Source organism: Kogia breviceps, chromosome 9 (assembly GCF_026419965.1).
Source record: "Kogia breviceps isolate mKogBre1 chromosome 9, mKogBre1 haplotype 1, whole genome shotgun sequence".
In the NCBI taxonomy this organism is placed as follows: Eukaryota; Metazoa; Chordata; class Mammalia; order Artiodactyla; family Physeteridae; genus Kogia; species Kogia breviceps.
The window spans coordinates 20779550-20795358 of NC_081318.1; the positions used below are offsets into that span (position 1 = coordinate 20779550).

Here is a 15809-nt window from a genome sequence, read left to right on the forward strand (position 1 = left end):
AGGCATATACTCAAGGTATATTAAGTGAGAACACAGCTTAGCAAGCAGAATACAGAGTTTATAATTAATTTTGTAAAAGGAAAGCACAACTGGAAACATGTACTCCAATATGTTGACAATGGATACTTCTGGGTGATGCAGTTGGGGTGGGAGTGGAATGTAGGTATGGCAAGTGCTTTTATGTACTTTTAAAAAAACTGAACATGTATTAATTATGTTATCTGAACAGAAAAGCATATATTTTTGCTAGACTCTCACACAGAACCCAGAAGCCATAAAGTAGAAGAATGAGCAATTGAACCACACAGATAGTTTTAAACTTTGAAGTGGCAAAAGACTTTATAAACCAAGTTGAAAAACAAGTGATCGACTGGGAGAAAATAATTTCAATATTTATTATGGAGAAAAGTTAATTCTCCTAATTCAGAAGCTCCTACAAAACGATAATCCATCAGCGAAATAAAGAGAGGGCATCAGACAAATCACAGGGGAGGCTATATAAGATTTAAACACACACACACACACACACACATACAATACATGCAACCTCACCAGTAATCAGGGGAATAAAAATGAAATTGAGATTTTTTTTTTTCCCTATTATATTAGAAAAAAATTTTAAAGGACTGATAATATCTAGTGTTGGACAAAGAGTGAAGTAATCTCACTCAGTTGCTGTTGATGGAAGTAAAAATGGGGACAGTCCTTCGGGACCATTATTTCCCACTACTATCAAACATTAAAAGCACAAATAATCCTTCTCAGAAATCTATTTTAATAAATAAGCAATGCTTAAGGAGGTGTGTAGGTTGGTTCATTTTGTGGGGCTATTTGGAGTAGGAGAAAAATCAGGGTAAGTTAAGTGTATAATAATAGGAGGCTGGTGAAATAAATGATGACACAGGCATTTTATGAAATACCATGAAGCTGTTAAAAAGAAGAAAGCAGAGCTGTGTGTACTGTGACATTAGGGAAAGTCTATGCTGTTTTGTTGAGTAAAAAGGGAGGGGTTAAAAATAATGGGTGGTTAAGTTCCACTTATATTTTTTAAATCATGTGTATGTTTCTTTACATATGTATGTTTGTATATAATTGTATATGTGTATATATACACATTTATGTTTATATGCGTGCATAATATCAGACATAAATATATATACACACATGTGGATATATGGGCAAATCTATATATTTGGGCAAGTTGCCAAACTTTTCTGTGCCTCAGTTCTTCATTTATAAAATGGAGATGATACATATTATATATTTGCATAGGTCTAGAGAAAGGTCTGCAAGGATTTATACACCAAAGTTTTGAGAGAGATTAGCGAAGAAAGGCACACTTTATTTTACTGTCACATTTTGATACTGTCTCGCTTTCCAAGGGTATGAACCAATTTTGTAAGTGAAACAATAAAAATTTTTTTTAAGAGGAGGATTTATGACTCTCCCCCACCCTTTCCCCTCCCCCCAGCATGAAAACCCCCTCCCCTGCCAGGCCTCCGGCTGGGCCCCCGGACTTCCCCAAGCACTGGCTGGGCAAGTCCATGCCTTGGGAGCGAAGAGCTCCTAGGAGAGGACCTGCAAACCTTAGGGCTGCTCCGAGGTCCCTGTCTAATGGCTGTGTGCCCTTGGGTAAGTCACATTTTTACCGAGAGCCTCTAAGGAGACCCCTGTAGGTCACACTTCCTCATTTCCGGAGAACCAGGGAGGAGCCCCGGAAGGGAGGAGTCAGGTATTTTTCACCTCCTCCTTCCCTGCCCATCCCTGAGATCTTACTACAGAGAAGGAGGCCTGGGTAGGTGTAGGGCCCAGGGGTCACGGCAGGGAGGCCTGTGACCCTCCTGTGACCCATGGAGGTCTGTCCTCTCCACTCTGCAGGATCGTGTGTGAGATGGGGGAGGCCAAGCCCAGCCAGCACGCCGGCTTCGTGGAGATCTGTGTGGCCGTGTGTCGGCCCGAGTTCATGGCCAGGTCCTCGCAGCTCTATTACTTCATGGTGAGTCCCGGCCACCAACGGCCTGGCCAGGCACAGGCCACAGACCTCTTTACCGTGATTGCTGAGCCCTTCTAGACCTCTGTGGGCAAACCCAGGCCAAAGTCGTGGGAGTCCCATCCTGCATTGCTTGAGAGCACAGCCTTGGAAGTCAGGAAGACCTGGATTCACATCCTGGCTGGGCTGGGCTGGGCTGCAGCTCCAGGGAAGTTGCTTTGGCTCTCGGGCCCCAGTGTCCCCTTCTGGCTGAGTGTCAGCGTGACACGGTGGGTGAGAGTGTGGGCTGTGCATGGAGACTCCTGGGATTTGAGCCCTGGCTCTGCCGCTTATTAACTGGGTGGACTTGAGCAAGTTGTTTAATTTTCTGTGCCTCAGTGTCTCCATTTGTAAAATGGGGATGATAATAATATGATATATTATGATATATATATGATATATTATGATATAATCATATAATAATATAATATAATATAATAATAATAATATTATTATTATAAGCATCTATCCCATGGTATTATTGTGAAAATTAGATAAAATAGATTTATCACCTCTAGTGCCACTGCCTTTATGATTTCTATGATTGCCACCATGACTACTGTGCCCTGCCCTTTCCCTGTGTGCTGGCACCCCACCACTTCCATCCCATTATCCCCAGTAATCCCACCTTCCTCACTCACCGTCATCCTATCCTATCCCTGTCTTACTCCCTCTCGCCCCAACACCCTTCCCCACATTTCCCTCCTCACCCCCCAAGGCCTCTCTGCAGATCTCACCCCTGCCCTCACATTCCCTCCAGCCTGGACCCTCCCTGGCCCCTGAAAAGGATACCGGACCAGCCCTGGTGAGGGGTTCTGGGAGCAGGGGGACTTGGGAACCTCCCTGCCTTGTGACGACAGGGATGCTGGAGACATGAGCACATCCCCTGCTACATACATTGCCTCACTGCCAAAACTGTTTTACCATCCAGTTAACTTCTCGGGTTAATGCCAGATGTGATGAGATCATTTCCTCATGATTCTGAGCTGCTTCTGGAAGCTGGAAACCTGAAATGATGGATTTTATGACTGGGTATCATCAAATACCCTGAAATATGTCACAGAAGCCCATTTTCCTCCTTCCTTCCTTCCTTCCTTCCTTCCTTCCTTCCTCTTCTTTCATCTGCCTTCCTCCTCTTTCATCTCCCTCCCTTTAACTGACAACCACGTATCACCTTGCACAGTACCTCTCCCTAGGTTATTTGATAAATACTTGCTTAATTGGTTGCATTTTATAATATAGTTTGATGGGCCTGGTTTGCAGGTGTTACAGAGATGAGTCAGACCCCAAGCAGCCCCTGCCCCAGGAGGCCCGCAGTCTAGAAGGAGAGGGGAGATGGAGGACTTGCACACAGTGTGACTGGGTGGGTGTGGGGGGGTGCACCTGGCAGGGATGTGTCTCAGATGCCCCTCTCTGCCTGGGTCCTGACCTCTGCACTCCTCCCTCTCTACTCTTTGAAAGCTAACCAACCTTATAAACATGGCTGTCACTAAACCCACACAGGAGCTCACTTAGAGGAACACACACATGTCATGGATTTAGTGGATGTGTATAGTTTTACCTATTCGTTTAGCATTTGTACTCCCACCTTCTTCGGAAAGGGTTTGAGGGAATTTCCAAGTTAAACCCAACATACCTTAAGACAACTAGTGATGAATGTATATATAGTTACATAAATGTATATATATATATATATATATATATAGTATATCATATATATATTTATATACACAGACATTGTTATTTCAGCAGAGTTGAGATAACGAGAGGGAGAGAGAGACTGAGATGGGTAGAGACACGGACAGCACTCCCCAAGAGGTTGAGAGGTGTGGCGTGGCATACGAAAATTGGGCATGAAATCTGGCTCTGAAATTACCTGGCAGGTGGCAAAAAGGGAGGACACCGCTGCATGGCCAAAGCAAGCACTGGACTTCCTTGGCCACTCAGTTACCTGGAACAGTTTTTATCCTGTGGTCTCTTGGCGGTGACAAAGTGAACGCTACCAGGAACGGCCGCTACTTCGTTAAGCTGATGTTTCCTTTGGGCCTCAGCTCCCTCTGCTGTGTCTCCAGCCAGGCTTCTTACCTTTGTGACTAATTCAAAGGCCACCGCCCCCTGGATGTCCTGCCATCACCTCCCGTTGTCCACCCGAGCTGTCAGCTCCCGTAAACAGCATGTCCCCCTGCCTTGCCCATTTCAGTGGCCTGTCACCCGGGCCCACCATCTTGGTGGCCTGCGGCTCGGCTCCCCCTCAGTCCTGATGTCAAACCCTCTGTCACCATGTCCTGGAGTCTTACTCTTCCCATTCCCTTTGCTACTGCAGTGGCCCCCCTTAAATCCCTGCCATTGGCCTGAACCCATTCTCATCCAGCCACACTGGGGGATACCATTTTCATCGTGTCAGCCCCCAGCTCAAGAAGAGCCCAGGGTGCCCACTGCCTCTAGACTTTGTCCAGGTTCCTTGGTGTCTTCTGCCCTGCCTATCCAATCCTTCCTCGAGCCTTTGAGTGGCCTGGCTCCCTTCCCTTCTCTATCTCCTTCTTCTGTGATACCTGCTCTTGGGCTTAATTCTTAATAACACATCTGTGTGGTAGACAACCAAAAGCCCTTTCTGCTTTCAGGGAAGGTCTTGCCTGCCTGAGTGTTTCTACCCGGGGAGCAGGATGTGGTTGAATGTAAGGTATTCAGGGAAGGTTTCATGGGAGGAGCCAGAAGGAAAGGCAGGATCTGTCTAAGGCAGAATACAGTTTTCCATATGGATCTCGAGTAGCGGGAGGCTGTTCCCGGCATAAGGTGTGACACGGAAGGGCACCAAAAGATGGGAGCAATAGGGAGTGGGGAGAGGGGGGTTGATGGGGAGGAGGAGAAATTGGAGCAGAAGGGCAGGGAAAGTGCAAGTTGTTGCCACAAGGCAAAAATGCATCGGTCCAGTGGGTCCCTGGGACTCAGACTCGTGTTCACTTTGCTATTGGAGGCACTATCCTGGCGATACACATACACTTGGGAAGAGCTGCGGGGGGAGAAATGGTGCCACGGACCCCAGTCTCCTCCCAGAACCCAGTGTGCATTAAGGACCTGGTCATTGAGCAACACCCCCCCCCCCCACTGCCGACGACAGAGCTCCGAGGGGTTCGGGGTGGAAATGCGGGGCAGAGGTCCCCTGTGAGTCATACCAGGGAGGCAGGAAGGACAGAATGCCCCTCTCTCTGTCACACGCCCACCCACAACACCTCCGAGCCTTCACTGCCTTCCCACCCTGCTGGACAGCTGGCAGGTGGCACTCTTGGGACCCCCATGGAAGCCCCCGGCGAGCCCCTTTTCAGGGGTGCCTCTCAGGGCCTGGGGATGCGGGGGAGCCCCTCCCAGTGCCGAGGTTTGGGTCTGCCTCCGTTTCCCTCCACAAATCGGGCCAGACTCCGATGTGTGGATTTATTCACCCAAAACCCCGACACCGAGGCCCATAGACCGCAGATCAGCCCTCTTGGGCTATCGCTAGTTCTATCCCTGGAGATCTCTGTAGAGGCAACACTTATCCCCCCTCTTTGCCTCCATCCAGGGAGGAAGCCAAGGGAAGAGATGGCAAATAATGCCGCATTTGATTTCCCGTGCAGACCCACTGACATATTTATGAAGCAAACCTTGACTAATTAATAGTTTCTCCCAACTTTAAAACATGTCTCCATATCATCCTCTCCCCACCCCCAGAGTAACTCAGCACCCAGCCAGCCCCACACAGGAGGGCCACTGCAAAGCCAGCGGGTCACTCACTTCTACCCCTTCCAGGACCCTCACCCCACCCCTAGGCTTCCAGGGAGCTTGTTCTCCTTCCCACGTTGCCCCTTTACCCCTTAAGTAACTCCCTCACTTTCCCTTTCCTCTCCGGGGAGATCAGCGGGAGCCAGGTATGAAAGCTCTCCCTTTACAGACAGTGAGACAGAGGCACCATCTGTGGGAAGTTAGAACCAGAAAACAGGCGCCTCTGAGAGGACCACTTTTTGATTCTTTGAGATCAGAAAGGGTAAGTGACTTGTGCTGAGTCACACAGCACGGTGTAGGCAAAGCTGAGAAAGGAAGCCTCTTGCAGCAGTCTCATTCCCCCCCCACCCCCCCACCCCCCCAGCACGGGTCTCGGGTTGAGCCAGAGCCAGCATAAGCCGTTCCTCAGCTTGGCTTGGTGGGTGTCACGGGGCTGCCAGGTTCGGGATCTGCAGGGACCGGGTGGGCGGGCCCCGCGAGCGCGCCTGCGCTGGGCGGACGCCGGACGCAGAGGTCCGCCTATGTTCCCGTGGGTGCCTGCGTGTCCCCACGCGTGCGCCCTGTGCGGGGGCCGGGGCGCGCACGTGCCAGGCCTTGGGGCTGCAGGCTTCGCTGGGGCTTCTCTTCTCCTCCCCTAGTGTTATCGATCGAGGCCCCTCGGAGGGCAGGTTGCCTGCCCGCTCCGAGGAGCTGAGTGGGTTCAACTTTTGGTGAAGAATTATTTAAGGGAGTAAGAGGAGAGAGAAATCTTCATTTAAATGCAGATACAGGCTTCTCACCTGGGACTGAGGAAAGTTTTTTCCATTAAAATGCTAATGAAAGAACAAACTGAGACTCCAAATCCTCAGCGCACAGATCCTCCCCCATCCCCAGCCCCACCCGCAATCTGCCTCTTCACTCAGTCCACTGACCTTTCTTTGCTTCTCCTCCTGGGTTTCCCTGGGGCTCACACATCTCATTGCTCCGGCCGCTGGGTGCTTTGGGCAGCTCTCTGGAGAGGCCTGTGGAAGGGGCAGCTTACCTTCCTGAAAGCGACCCTCCCTGGAGCGGTGGTGGAGAACTCCAGCTCCGGAGTCAGTTCTCAGGCCGCTTCTTTGCTCTGTGACCTTGGAAACTTTACTTAATTAACATTCTCTGAATCTTGTCTTTAAGATGGGTAATAATGCCTACCTTGTAGAATAGATTGGTGTATATCTCACTATCGATACACATAAAATAGAAAGCCTGTCACTTAAAAGGTCACTGCATAGTAGCTAATACTATTATGACTGTTACGAGTGTCCAGGTGCACACGCTTGCCTGTCCCCACAGGCCTCGGTAAACTGAGCCTGCTCTCTGGGAGGCCGCCATGACCAAGGATTCCAGAAGGCGAGTGGAATCCGGGAGTGGGGTGCTGCCTCAGGCCTACCCAGAAGCATCCTCAGGCCAGATCCTTTCCTGCACAGACGCTGACCCTATCAGACCTGAAGCCCAGCCGGGGGCCCATGTCCGGAGGCACACAGGTGACCATCACGGGCACCAACCTGAATGCAGGCAGCAACGTGGTGGTGACGTTCGGGAAGCAGCCCTGCCTCTTCCACAGGTAACTCACCTCGGGGCAGGCTCCAGGGTTCCCAGCCCAGAGGGTGGGCGGGGCTGACAGCCGGCTAACCTTCTGGAGGGGCCTCCTCCTCCCTGAGAAAGTGGCCCTTCGCTTTGGGAGGGGACTTTCTGGGCATACGTGGCCGTGGCTCAGCCCGGGGACCCGCCAGGCACCCCTTCCTTGGAACGGCCCATCGTGCGTTGCCCACCGTTTAGCCTTGGTGCCCGCGTACCACCCACTGTGTAGGACCCCAGGGTTCCACGGGACACAGTTTGGAATCTAGGGCCACTTCCCCCTGGGTTAGCTCCTGGCCAGCTGCTGCAGAGCCAGCCGGGACTGCCGAGAGCTGGCTGAGGTGGAAACTCCAGGGGCAGCTGACTTTCCCTCCCCTGGTTCCACCATCCAGTCCCGGGAGGGCACACCGTCCATGAGCCGGGAACCTGGGGCGGGGGTGAGGGTTGGGAGGGAGGCAAGAGGTGCACCTAATGCAGGACTAGAAGAGGTGTGGTGGGGGACATTCCCTGCGCCACTGGCATGAGGTTCTGCAGAGAGAGATTTTCCTGGGAGAGAGCTATGCTGAGGGCTGCGACAGATCTGAAGTCAGGCCAGGCCAGGCCTTGCCTGAGTGTTCCAGAAAAAAATGGCTCTGACGCTTGTTAAAATGGTACGGAAGAGCTCGCTCAGGACTATTGCAATAGGTGTCAGGACTCTCGCAGTGGAGAAAGAGATCGGGCTTGACACCAGATACAGCAGACGGCTGGGGATTTATAGCCAAGGAGCAGAGTGAGGGAGGCAGTGGATGGAAAATTACCAAGAGGAAACAAGGTTAGGAGGATTCTTGCTAAACCGACTTAACTTGCTGAAGGCAGTCAGGGTGACCAGGAATCAAGGGTTAAGGAGGCGGAATTTGATTAGATATCAAGGGTACTCAGGTATCCGGGAGGGGGGTGGTTCTTGCCAAACTAAGTTAGCAGGATTCTCACTAAAAATGGGGGTCGGCAAATCAAAGACAGGGCCTCAGGAAGAAGCCTAGTCCAAAAGGGGGCTCAGAGGAACCCGTCTACAATCTGGTCAAGGAGAGAGCCTTTGTCAGTAGTTTTCGGGGCTTTGTGTCGGGGCGCTGCCCACCCATTGCCTCTGATGAGGCTGATGAACGGGTGGGGGGGGGCACGGGAGGGCCTCGACGCAGGACCACAGTCCCGCCCAACACCCAGGAGCCCAGCTCCCCATCTCCCTCCCGCAGGCGCTCTCCGTCCTACATCGTCTGCAACACCACGTCCTCAGATGAGGTGCTGGAAATGAAGGTGACGGTGCAGGTGGACAGGGCCAAGATCCACCAGGACCTGTTTTTCCAGTACATGGAGGATCCTACCATCGTGCGGATCGAGCCCGAGTGGAGCATCTTCAGGTAGGGTCTGCCCTGACCTTGGGCTTCCCTCCTCGACCCTCAAAAGCCAAGGGGAGTTCTGGGGCCCAGTCCTGCTGTGGGGACTGATGAACTGGGGGTGGGTGGGTGGTGGTTCAGAGCACCCCCCAGGTCAGACCTTCCTGCCGGGGCTCCCTCCTTCCACCGAAAGCTCTCTGAGCGGGGCCCGGCCCTGGGGGCTGAGCTCTGACCAGCAGGAGCCGACAGCCCCCGATGTGAGGATTGGTGGGCATGCTAGGAGGCCAGAAGGTGCTGCAGAGGGCGTCCTGATGGCAAGGCCCCTGTTGATCATGGGGAAACTGCTGTATCAGGGGCCTCGGGGGCAGTGGACTTGGGGTCAGAAGGAGTAGGTGCAGCCCAGCTCCACTGCTTAGCAGCCAGGTGACCCTAAACGTTAGTTAGCCTCCCCGGATCCAGGGTTTCTCACCAGTCAACTCCCTCAGGGGACACTGAGAGGATTACGTGAGGTACAAACACCCAGTGCAGTGCCTGGCTCGTCTCTCCTCCCTCCTCACCCCCTCTACCCCACCCCTACACATCCCCCGTCCTCAGCCCTCCCCACCGTCTGCTTCAGCTCTGGAGGATGTCTGGGGTCAGGAGAGGGGGCAGAGCATAAAGATGTGGTTACCACAAGCTGAGATGGGGGGGGTCAATGACGAGTCCAGTCCAGAGAACAATCTTGTAAACCAGGGTCAGCAAGCCCCAGCTGGGGGGCCAAATCTGGCTGTCAGTCTGCTTTCATAAATAAAGTTTTATTGGAACACAGCCATACTCATCCGAGTATGTTTTGTCTCTACTGCTTTCTCACCACTGCAGCAGAGCTGAGTAACTGCGACAGACCATATGGCCCCAGTGGGCCTAAAATATTTACTGTCTGGCCCTTTACAGAAAGTTTGCCACCGGGCCTTACACCCAAACAAAAGGCAGCCTTTGGGAGATGCAGCTTGGTCGTCCTCAGCAGTTAGTCTCTAAGGCCCAAGGCTCGTAAGCTTTAGCCGTGACCTGAAAGCAGATAAATAAAAGACAGAGAGGGGCAGAGAGCCTGTCAAAGCTAGTCCAGGATTTGCCCCCAGGGCCTGGTGAGTCCAGGAAGCTGGCACGGCCCCCTGTGCTTAGGCAAACTCTGTGGCCCCCGAAGGCGTTCACAGCCTGGTTTAATTCAGTTCTTCCTCGTGTCACTGGCACAGAAACAGAGGTGTTGTCCCTCCTGGCACTCAGCAGTCGCCCCCAGTCACGCTCACGTCAAGAGGGAGGCTGGAGGTGCGTTCTGAATGGGCCGGAGCTCCAGCGGTTTCACTGCAGTTAACAGAGTATGGGACGGGGTGGGGCTCTGCAAAACACGTGGCTTTACACTGCTCGCAACAGCCTGGGTTGCTGATGAATGGCGATGGGTGATGGGGGCATTCGATAAACGTGTGTTGAGTTGACGACCGAGAAGATCGGGAGATGGCTGGACACCAGAAGCTCATTCGCCAACACTGCCGGGGCCGAGAGACTCTCTGGGTTTCGAGGAAATCTTCCTGCATGTGCATACGTGGGGTGGGGATATGCTTCAGAGGGGACCGGTGGAGGGCGAGAGGAAGGGAGGGCAGGAATGGCGTGTAAAGGGGGGCAGATGGATAGAGGGGTAGAGATGAATGGGGCTGTCAAGGACTCTACCCACAAGCTTATAACCACTTACCTGTTTTAAATAGATTCTTCTCAATGATACTCCCCTGATTGCAGAAAACATAATTCATCACTTTCCTTTGAGTAGCCCCCAAGGAAGCTAGCCTCCATCCCATGCCAGCTTCTCAGTGGCCCTGAAGATAGGACAGTGGCGTCCAGGTTTCCATTGAAAAGCTACCCAAAGACGAGTCTCCTAATCGCTTGGCGTTAGCAGTCCTCTGGCTGACTCCCCAGGGTGCGAGAGTCCTGGAGCATTTCATATTTGCATTCTTACGGGAGGTTCCTGAGTGGCTGGGCCTTGGCCTTTCCCATGTCCCAGCTGACTGAAGCCTCTAAGGTGGAAATTTGTGGTGTGATTGTCCTGGGGGAGGAGGCTGTGCTCAGACTTTGGAGGGTCTGGTGGGGGGTGGTCTGGAGCGAGTCTTCCCTTAGGCCAAGGCCAGGGTGAAGAAAATTCCCTGAGACTGGGGAGGGCAGGGAAAGAGACGCTGGGAGACTGCAGAGAAGCAGCTGGCTCAGGTCAGGAGGCCTCGGGGGGCCAAGAGGGCCGTGCTACAGGCCCAGCCTCCGTGGAGTGTCCACGCTCCGAATGAGCTCAGTGCAGGACGGCTGCGGACATCTGGTCATCACTGTCTTCCCCTCGGCTGCGGAGAGCTCGTCCTTATTATTATGCGGTCAGCTTGTCATCTTGTCCCCGTGAATGTTATCCTGCCCCCTCCCCGGTTATCATTGTCTTCAGTGCTTGAGTTCAGCCTGACTGATCATCGTCATCGTCACGTGCTGTTGCTCTTCCTATCCCTGTGTTTACACACCTCCTTCTTTCTTCCCCATCAGTGGGAACACACCCATCGCCGTGAGGGGCACTCACCTGGACCTCATACAGAACCCCCAGATCCGTGCCAAGCACGGAGGGAAGGAGCACATCAATGTGAGTCCGGGACTGGTGGGTGTCACGGGGGGCTGTCCACTCGGCGCGTGGCTGCCCTAAAGGGTGTGGGCTCTCTGGGGGCTCAGGCTGGCTCACCCCAGACACCAATGACCCACTGCGTGTGACGCCCCAGACACTGGGATGGCGGGATGGGGGAGCAGACATGAGGCCATTTCTACACTCTGGGGTACAGGCATGCAGGAGCAATCTCTTCTGGGTTTCTGGGGTTTCTTTTTCTTAGTAAGGGATGGAAGACCTTTATTCTCCCATCCTCTGACCCTCAGTGCCATTCCTTAGCTTAGAGATACCCTAGTGCCTGCCATGGGCAGGGCAGAGGTAGGTGTCAGCTGCAGAGCTTGTCCTTGAGTGCCCAGGTTGTGTGGTCCTGACTCCACTGGAGCTGTGGGGATCCACCCATGGCTGTCCCATGTCAACACCACGCTGTACGACGGCACCGAGGGAGAGCCGGCAGGTGTCTGGGGCTGCAGGTGTGTGGCGACACGCCACATAGTCCTCCCTCTCCGGCTCCACCCCAGCTCTGCGAGGTTCTGAACGCTACTGAGATGACCTGCCAGGCTCCTGCCCTCGCTCTGGGGCCCGACCACCAGTCTGACCTGACAGAGAGGCCCGAGGAGTTTGGCTTCATCCTGGACAACGTCCAGTCCCTGCTAATCCTCAACAAGACCAACTTCACCTACTACCCCAATCCTGTGTTTGAGGCCTTCGGTCCCTCAGGAATCCTGGAGCTCAAGCCCGGCACACCCATCATCCTAAAGGTAGAGTGAGATGGGAGGACGGAGGCCGCTGTATGCAAGGGGAGGCTTTCCAAGTCACAGAAGGAGGCCGCAAGTCATGGGCTTCTGCCAGATCTTGTGGCGGATGTCACTAGCTAGCAGAGGTTGTGTTATAGCCCAGACTATGGTAAATACGCTCTTTGAGTTTGTATTGAGAGGTGCACTCTCTTTAGGGGCTACAGAAACCTGGTCAGGGCAGCTGGATCCACCCTGGCCATCTGACTCCCAGCTTTGGCCCCTGAGTCCAGGACTTGGGAGGTCAAAGGCTCATACTGCTTCCTCCTGTGCAGCCCTTTGCAAGCCACCTTACAGGGCTTCTTTGGAGCATGGATGGCAAATTAATTTTTTAACTCATATGACAATTTGAAGCAACTGGTAGTGACGGATTACAGCTCTGTGTTGAGAAGGATTCTGAAGCTGCGTTTGGGACAAGCTGAAAAGAGTGCCTTGGTGATTGATTTCCTACTGAAGAAGGGGGAATAGTAGCATAAGTGTTGTGCATTTTGGGGACTTATTAGGGAAGGTGGCCTCTCCATCAGCTCCCCAGAAGGATGGGACCTCCAGGTGGGAGGACATGTCAGCCAGCCAGTAGCTGTGCTCCTGACTCTGGGGTGGGAACTTGGGCTTTCCTGTCCATGCAGGGCAAGAACCTGATCCCGCCCGTGGCTGGGGGCAATGTAAAGCTGAACTACACCGTGCTGGTCGGGGAGAAGCCGTGCACCGTCACAGTGTCGGATGTGCAGCTGCTCTGCGAGTCGCCCAACCTCATAGGCCGGCACAAAGTGATGGTGAGGCTGGCGGGACTCCACCCTGGATGGGCAGGCACTAAGGATGCGGGGGGGTGGGGTGGGGGGGTGAGGGGTCCAGCTCCATCCTGGGCCACCAGGGCTTTCTGGGAGGCGATTCTGGCCTTCTTGAACTTTCCTCCTGGCTCTCCCACACTCCCAGTTCCTTCTCCTCACCCCACTTCAGACTTTTTTCTTCCGTATTGTCATTCTTTCCATACTGGCTGGTGCTACAGTAAGGACAATGCGAAACAGCATTCAGTGATGTGCTGTGTCACCTGTTAGAGGCAAGAGACCCTTCCAGGAGAGGACCATCGTTGACCCGGGCAGGACATAATATCACATCCTGTGCCTCTCTCATCTGTCCTCACAATGGGATGAGTCTTCGGGGATCCAGAGTGAGACGGCACGTAGGCTTTTTTAGATCCCGGTTGAGTGCTGTTTCCTCATGAAGACAACCGAGTTCACTCCCGAATAATAATAATGTGTGGTTTTTCCCAGTTGTGGGGGTGGCCTGCGCTGAAATATTCACCCCTGCTCCCTCCACCCCAGGTGCCCTCTCGTCTGCTTTTACAGCCAGTGATGACTCTCCTCCCTGGAGCCATTTCCCTCGCGCGACCCTGGTCACCAGCTCCCCGGTGGCTTGGGACCCTTGCCTAGGATGTTCTGTGCCAACACCCAGCTCCATCTCCCCCCGCGTGTCCCCCCCAGGCCCGAGTCGGTGGCATGGAGTACTCCCCGGGGATGGTGTACATTGCCCCGGACAGCCCGCTCAGCCTGCCCGCCATCGTTAGCATCGCCGTGGCCGGCGGCCTCCTCATCATCTTCATCGTGGCCGTTCTCATCGCCTACAAGCGCAAGTCCCGGGAGAGCGACCTCACGCTGAAGCGGCTGCAGATGCAGATGGACAATCTGGAGTCCCGCGTGGCCCTGGAGTGCAAAGAAGGTCCGGAGTGGCGGGGGGGGCGGGGCGTGCGTCCGCACGCGTGCGTGTGCGTGCGTGTGCGTGCGTGCGAGTGCGTGCGTGCGAGTGCGTGCATCTCACACACCCGCGGCGGTGGGCGGCGCTGGGCCTGCGTCTCCCGCTTCCAGAATCTCTACCTCAAGTCAGGCCGGGATCATTTCAGACCCCACTAGAGCCGTGTCCAGCCCAGGAGCCCAGCCGGGTGAGTTTTGCCCTTTCCTCTGGGGGAGGCCCGGAGGTGCCCTGCCATGACGCACTCAAGCAATCTTCAGCTCTCTTCTTTCAGAAGGAAGGTGAGGCTGGAGGGCTGATCTGAGACTTAGAGGAAAGAGCGTTTCACAGCTTGTATTTTAAAAAATTACCAACACCACCATGAAGTGAAATCAGCTGCACTAAATCCAAGAAGGAAATGTAGAAGTCAGACTCTTGTCACCCCCAGGATATCATTCGTGAGTCACCCTGGGAGGGTCTGAGCTGATTCTTTGTGTAGATTTATACGCGGAGTAATCAGCCTGTACCTGGGGCTCTGGCGTTCCCACCAGGGAGGCCGTGGCTCTCTAATGGGGAAGCGGGTCCCTTCCATCCTCTCTCCGCATCCTCAGCTGTCAACACAGCATCCGCCTTGTGGGACTGTTAATTACTGCCTTTTATTATATTTACGCTGCTTAATTTTTTTCTGTGCAATGTACTCTCCCCTCTAATTAGGTGTAGTGATTAGAATCTCTTTTATGTGCCAGGCATGAGGCCTTGAATGTCGGAGGCGCTCAGTGACTTGAAGGAAAGCTGCAGACCTATAAAAAGCCAGCTCCCTCCTTCTCCTCCCCGCCAGCTGAGCACCCCAACTGGGAGGGGGCGGCGGGGGCAGTGTGAAGCCAGGTTCCTCTTGGAACGTTCCAGAGAAGGAGGAATTAGCAGTCACGAAGGGAGTCCTGACTCGGGGACACCAGGGGAGGGCCTTGGCTTCTAGCTCGGGAGAGGTTGCCTCACGTGGGTGGGAGGAGAGATGATAGAGCAAGGGACACGTAGGATTCGCCTTGAAAGTGTTTTCCAGAGGCGCCCAGAGCTGGCTCTGGAACGCTGAAAGGGCAGCCTGGGTCCAGGGAAGGTGACTTCCCGAAGCCTTGACTGTGAGTCAGGCCGTCAGCCACATACAGACTCCGAAGAGGCTCAGCCTGGCCCCCTCACGAGGCCCGACCTGTGGATATATAAACACACACACATGCGTGCACACATGCCCACAGACACTCACTGACCCATACTCGGGCGGACACACATGCCCTCACACTCCCCTTTGCACTCATGCCCATGCACGCATTCCCACAAACACACACACGTGTGTTTCTCACTCAGCAGACACGAGTTCTCATCAGGGTTTTTGGTGATGGTACACGCCCAAAAGGCTCACTGACTCCCTTTTCACACATATTGGTGTAGGTTCCACTCAGATGTGTTAGGGTTACTTCGGAGTCACTTTTCTTGACAAGGTCCCCCCACGTCAGTGTGAGCAGAGATGCAGAAAGAGAGCAGCACAGGAGGGGTCTGCAGCAGCCTCTCCAGGGGTCCCGGCGCCATCCCTGTTGTCAGACCAGAAGCACTGGTATCCTCAAGGCCGGGAGACCCGGGCTCCCCAAGCAGGAGGTCAGCACCACAGGGTGTGGTGGGGTCCTGCCGACAGCAGCTGGGCGGCCGCATTGTGGTCGTGTCGTCAGCAGAGACCACTGGGTGCAGGGCTGGCTTTTCGAGGGCCCTGGAGCTACATGGGGCTTGTGAATTCCTTCTGAGCCCACAAAGTAGTTTTTCCCTATTCTTGTCTATGTAAATAGAAAGAAGTATTGTTTAGTCAATATCCACCGGCTGTTCTTTGTAGGCATGTATTA

The 15809-nt window shown here is 53.7% G+C and overlaps 1 protein-coding gene across 3 annotated transcripts in view; it reads left to right on the forward strand.

Annotated features, from left to right (window-relative positions):
* The window catches only part of PLXNA4 (plexin A4), a 464525-nt gene that overhangs the window by 381725 nt on the left and 66991 nt on the right, over window positions 1-15809 (forward strand). For all 3 annotated transcript variants that reach the window (XM_059074236.2, XM_067042137.1, XM_067042136.1), the window contains 7 exons: window positions 1879-1996; window positions 7231-7367; window positions 8611-8775; window positions 11296-11389; window positions 11926-12165; window positions 12825-12971; window positions 13680-13914. In XM_059074236.2, the coding sequence (XP_058930219.1) occupies window positions 1879-1996; window positions 7231-7367; window positions 8611-8775; window positions 11296-11389; window positions 11926-12165; window positions 12825-12971; window positions 13680-13914 (1136 nt within the window). The remainder of the gene's footprint in view (window positions 1-1878; window positions 1997-7230; window positions 7368-8610; window positions 8776-11295; window positions 11390-11925; window positions 12166-12824; window positions 12972-13679; window positions 13915-15809) is intronic.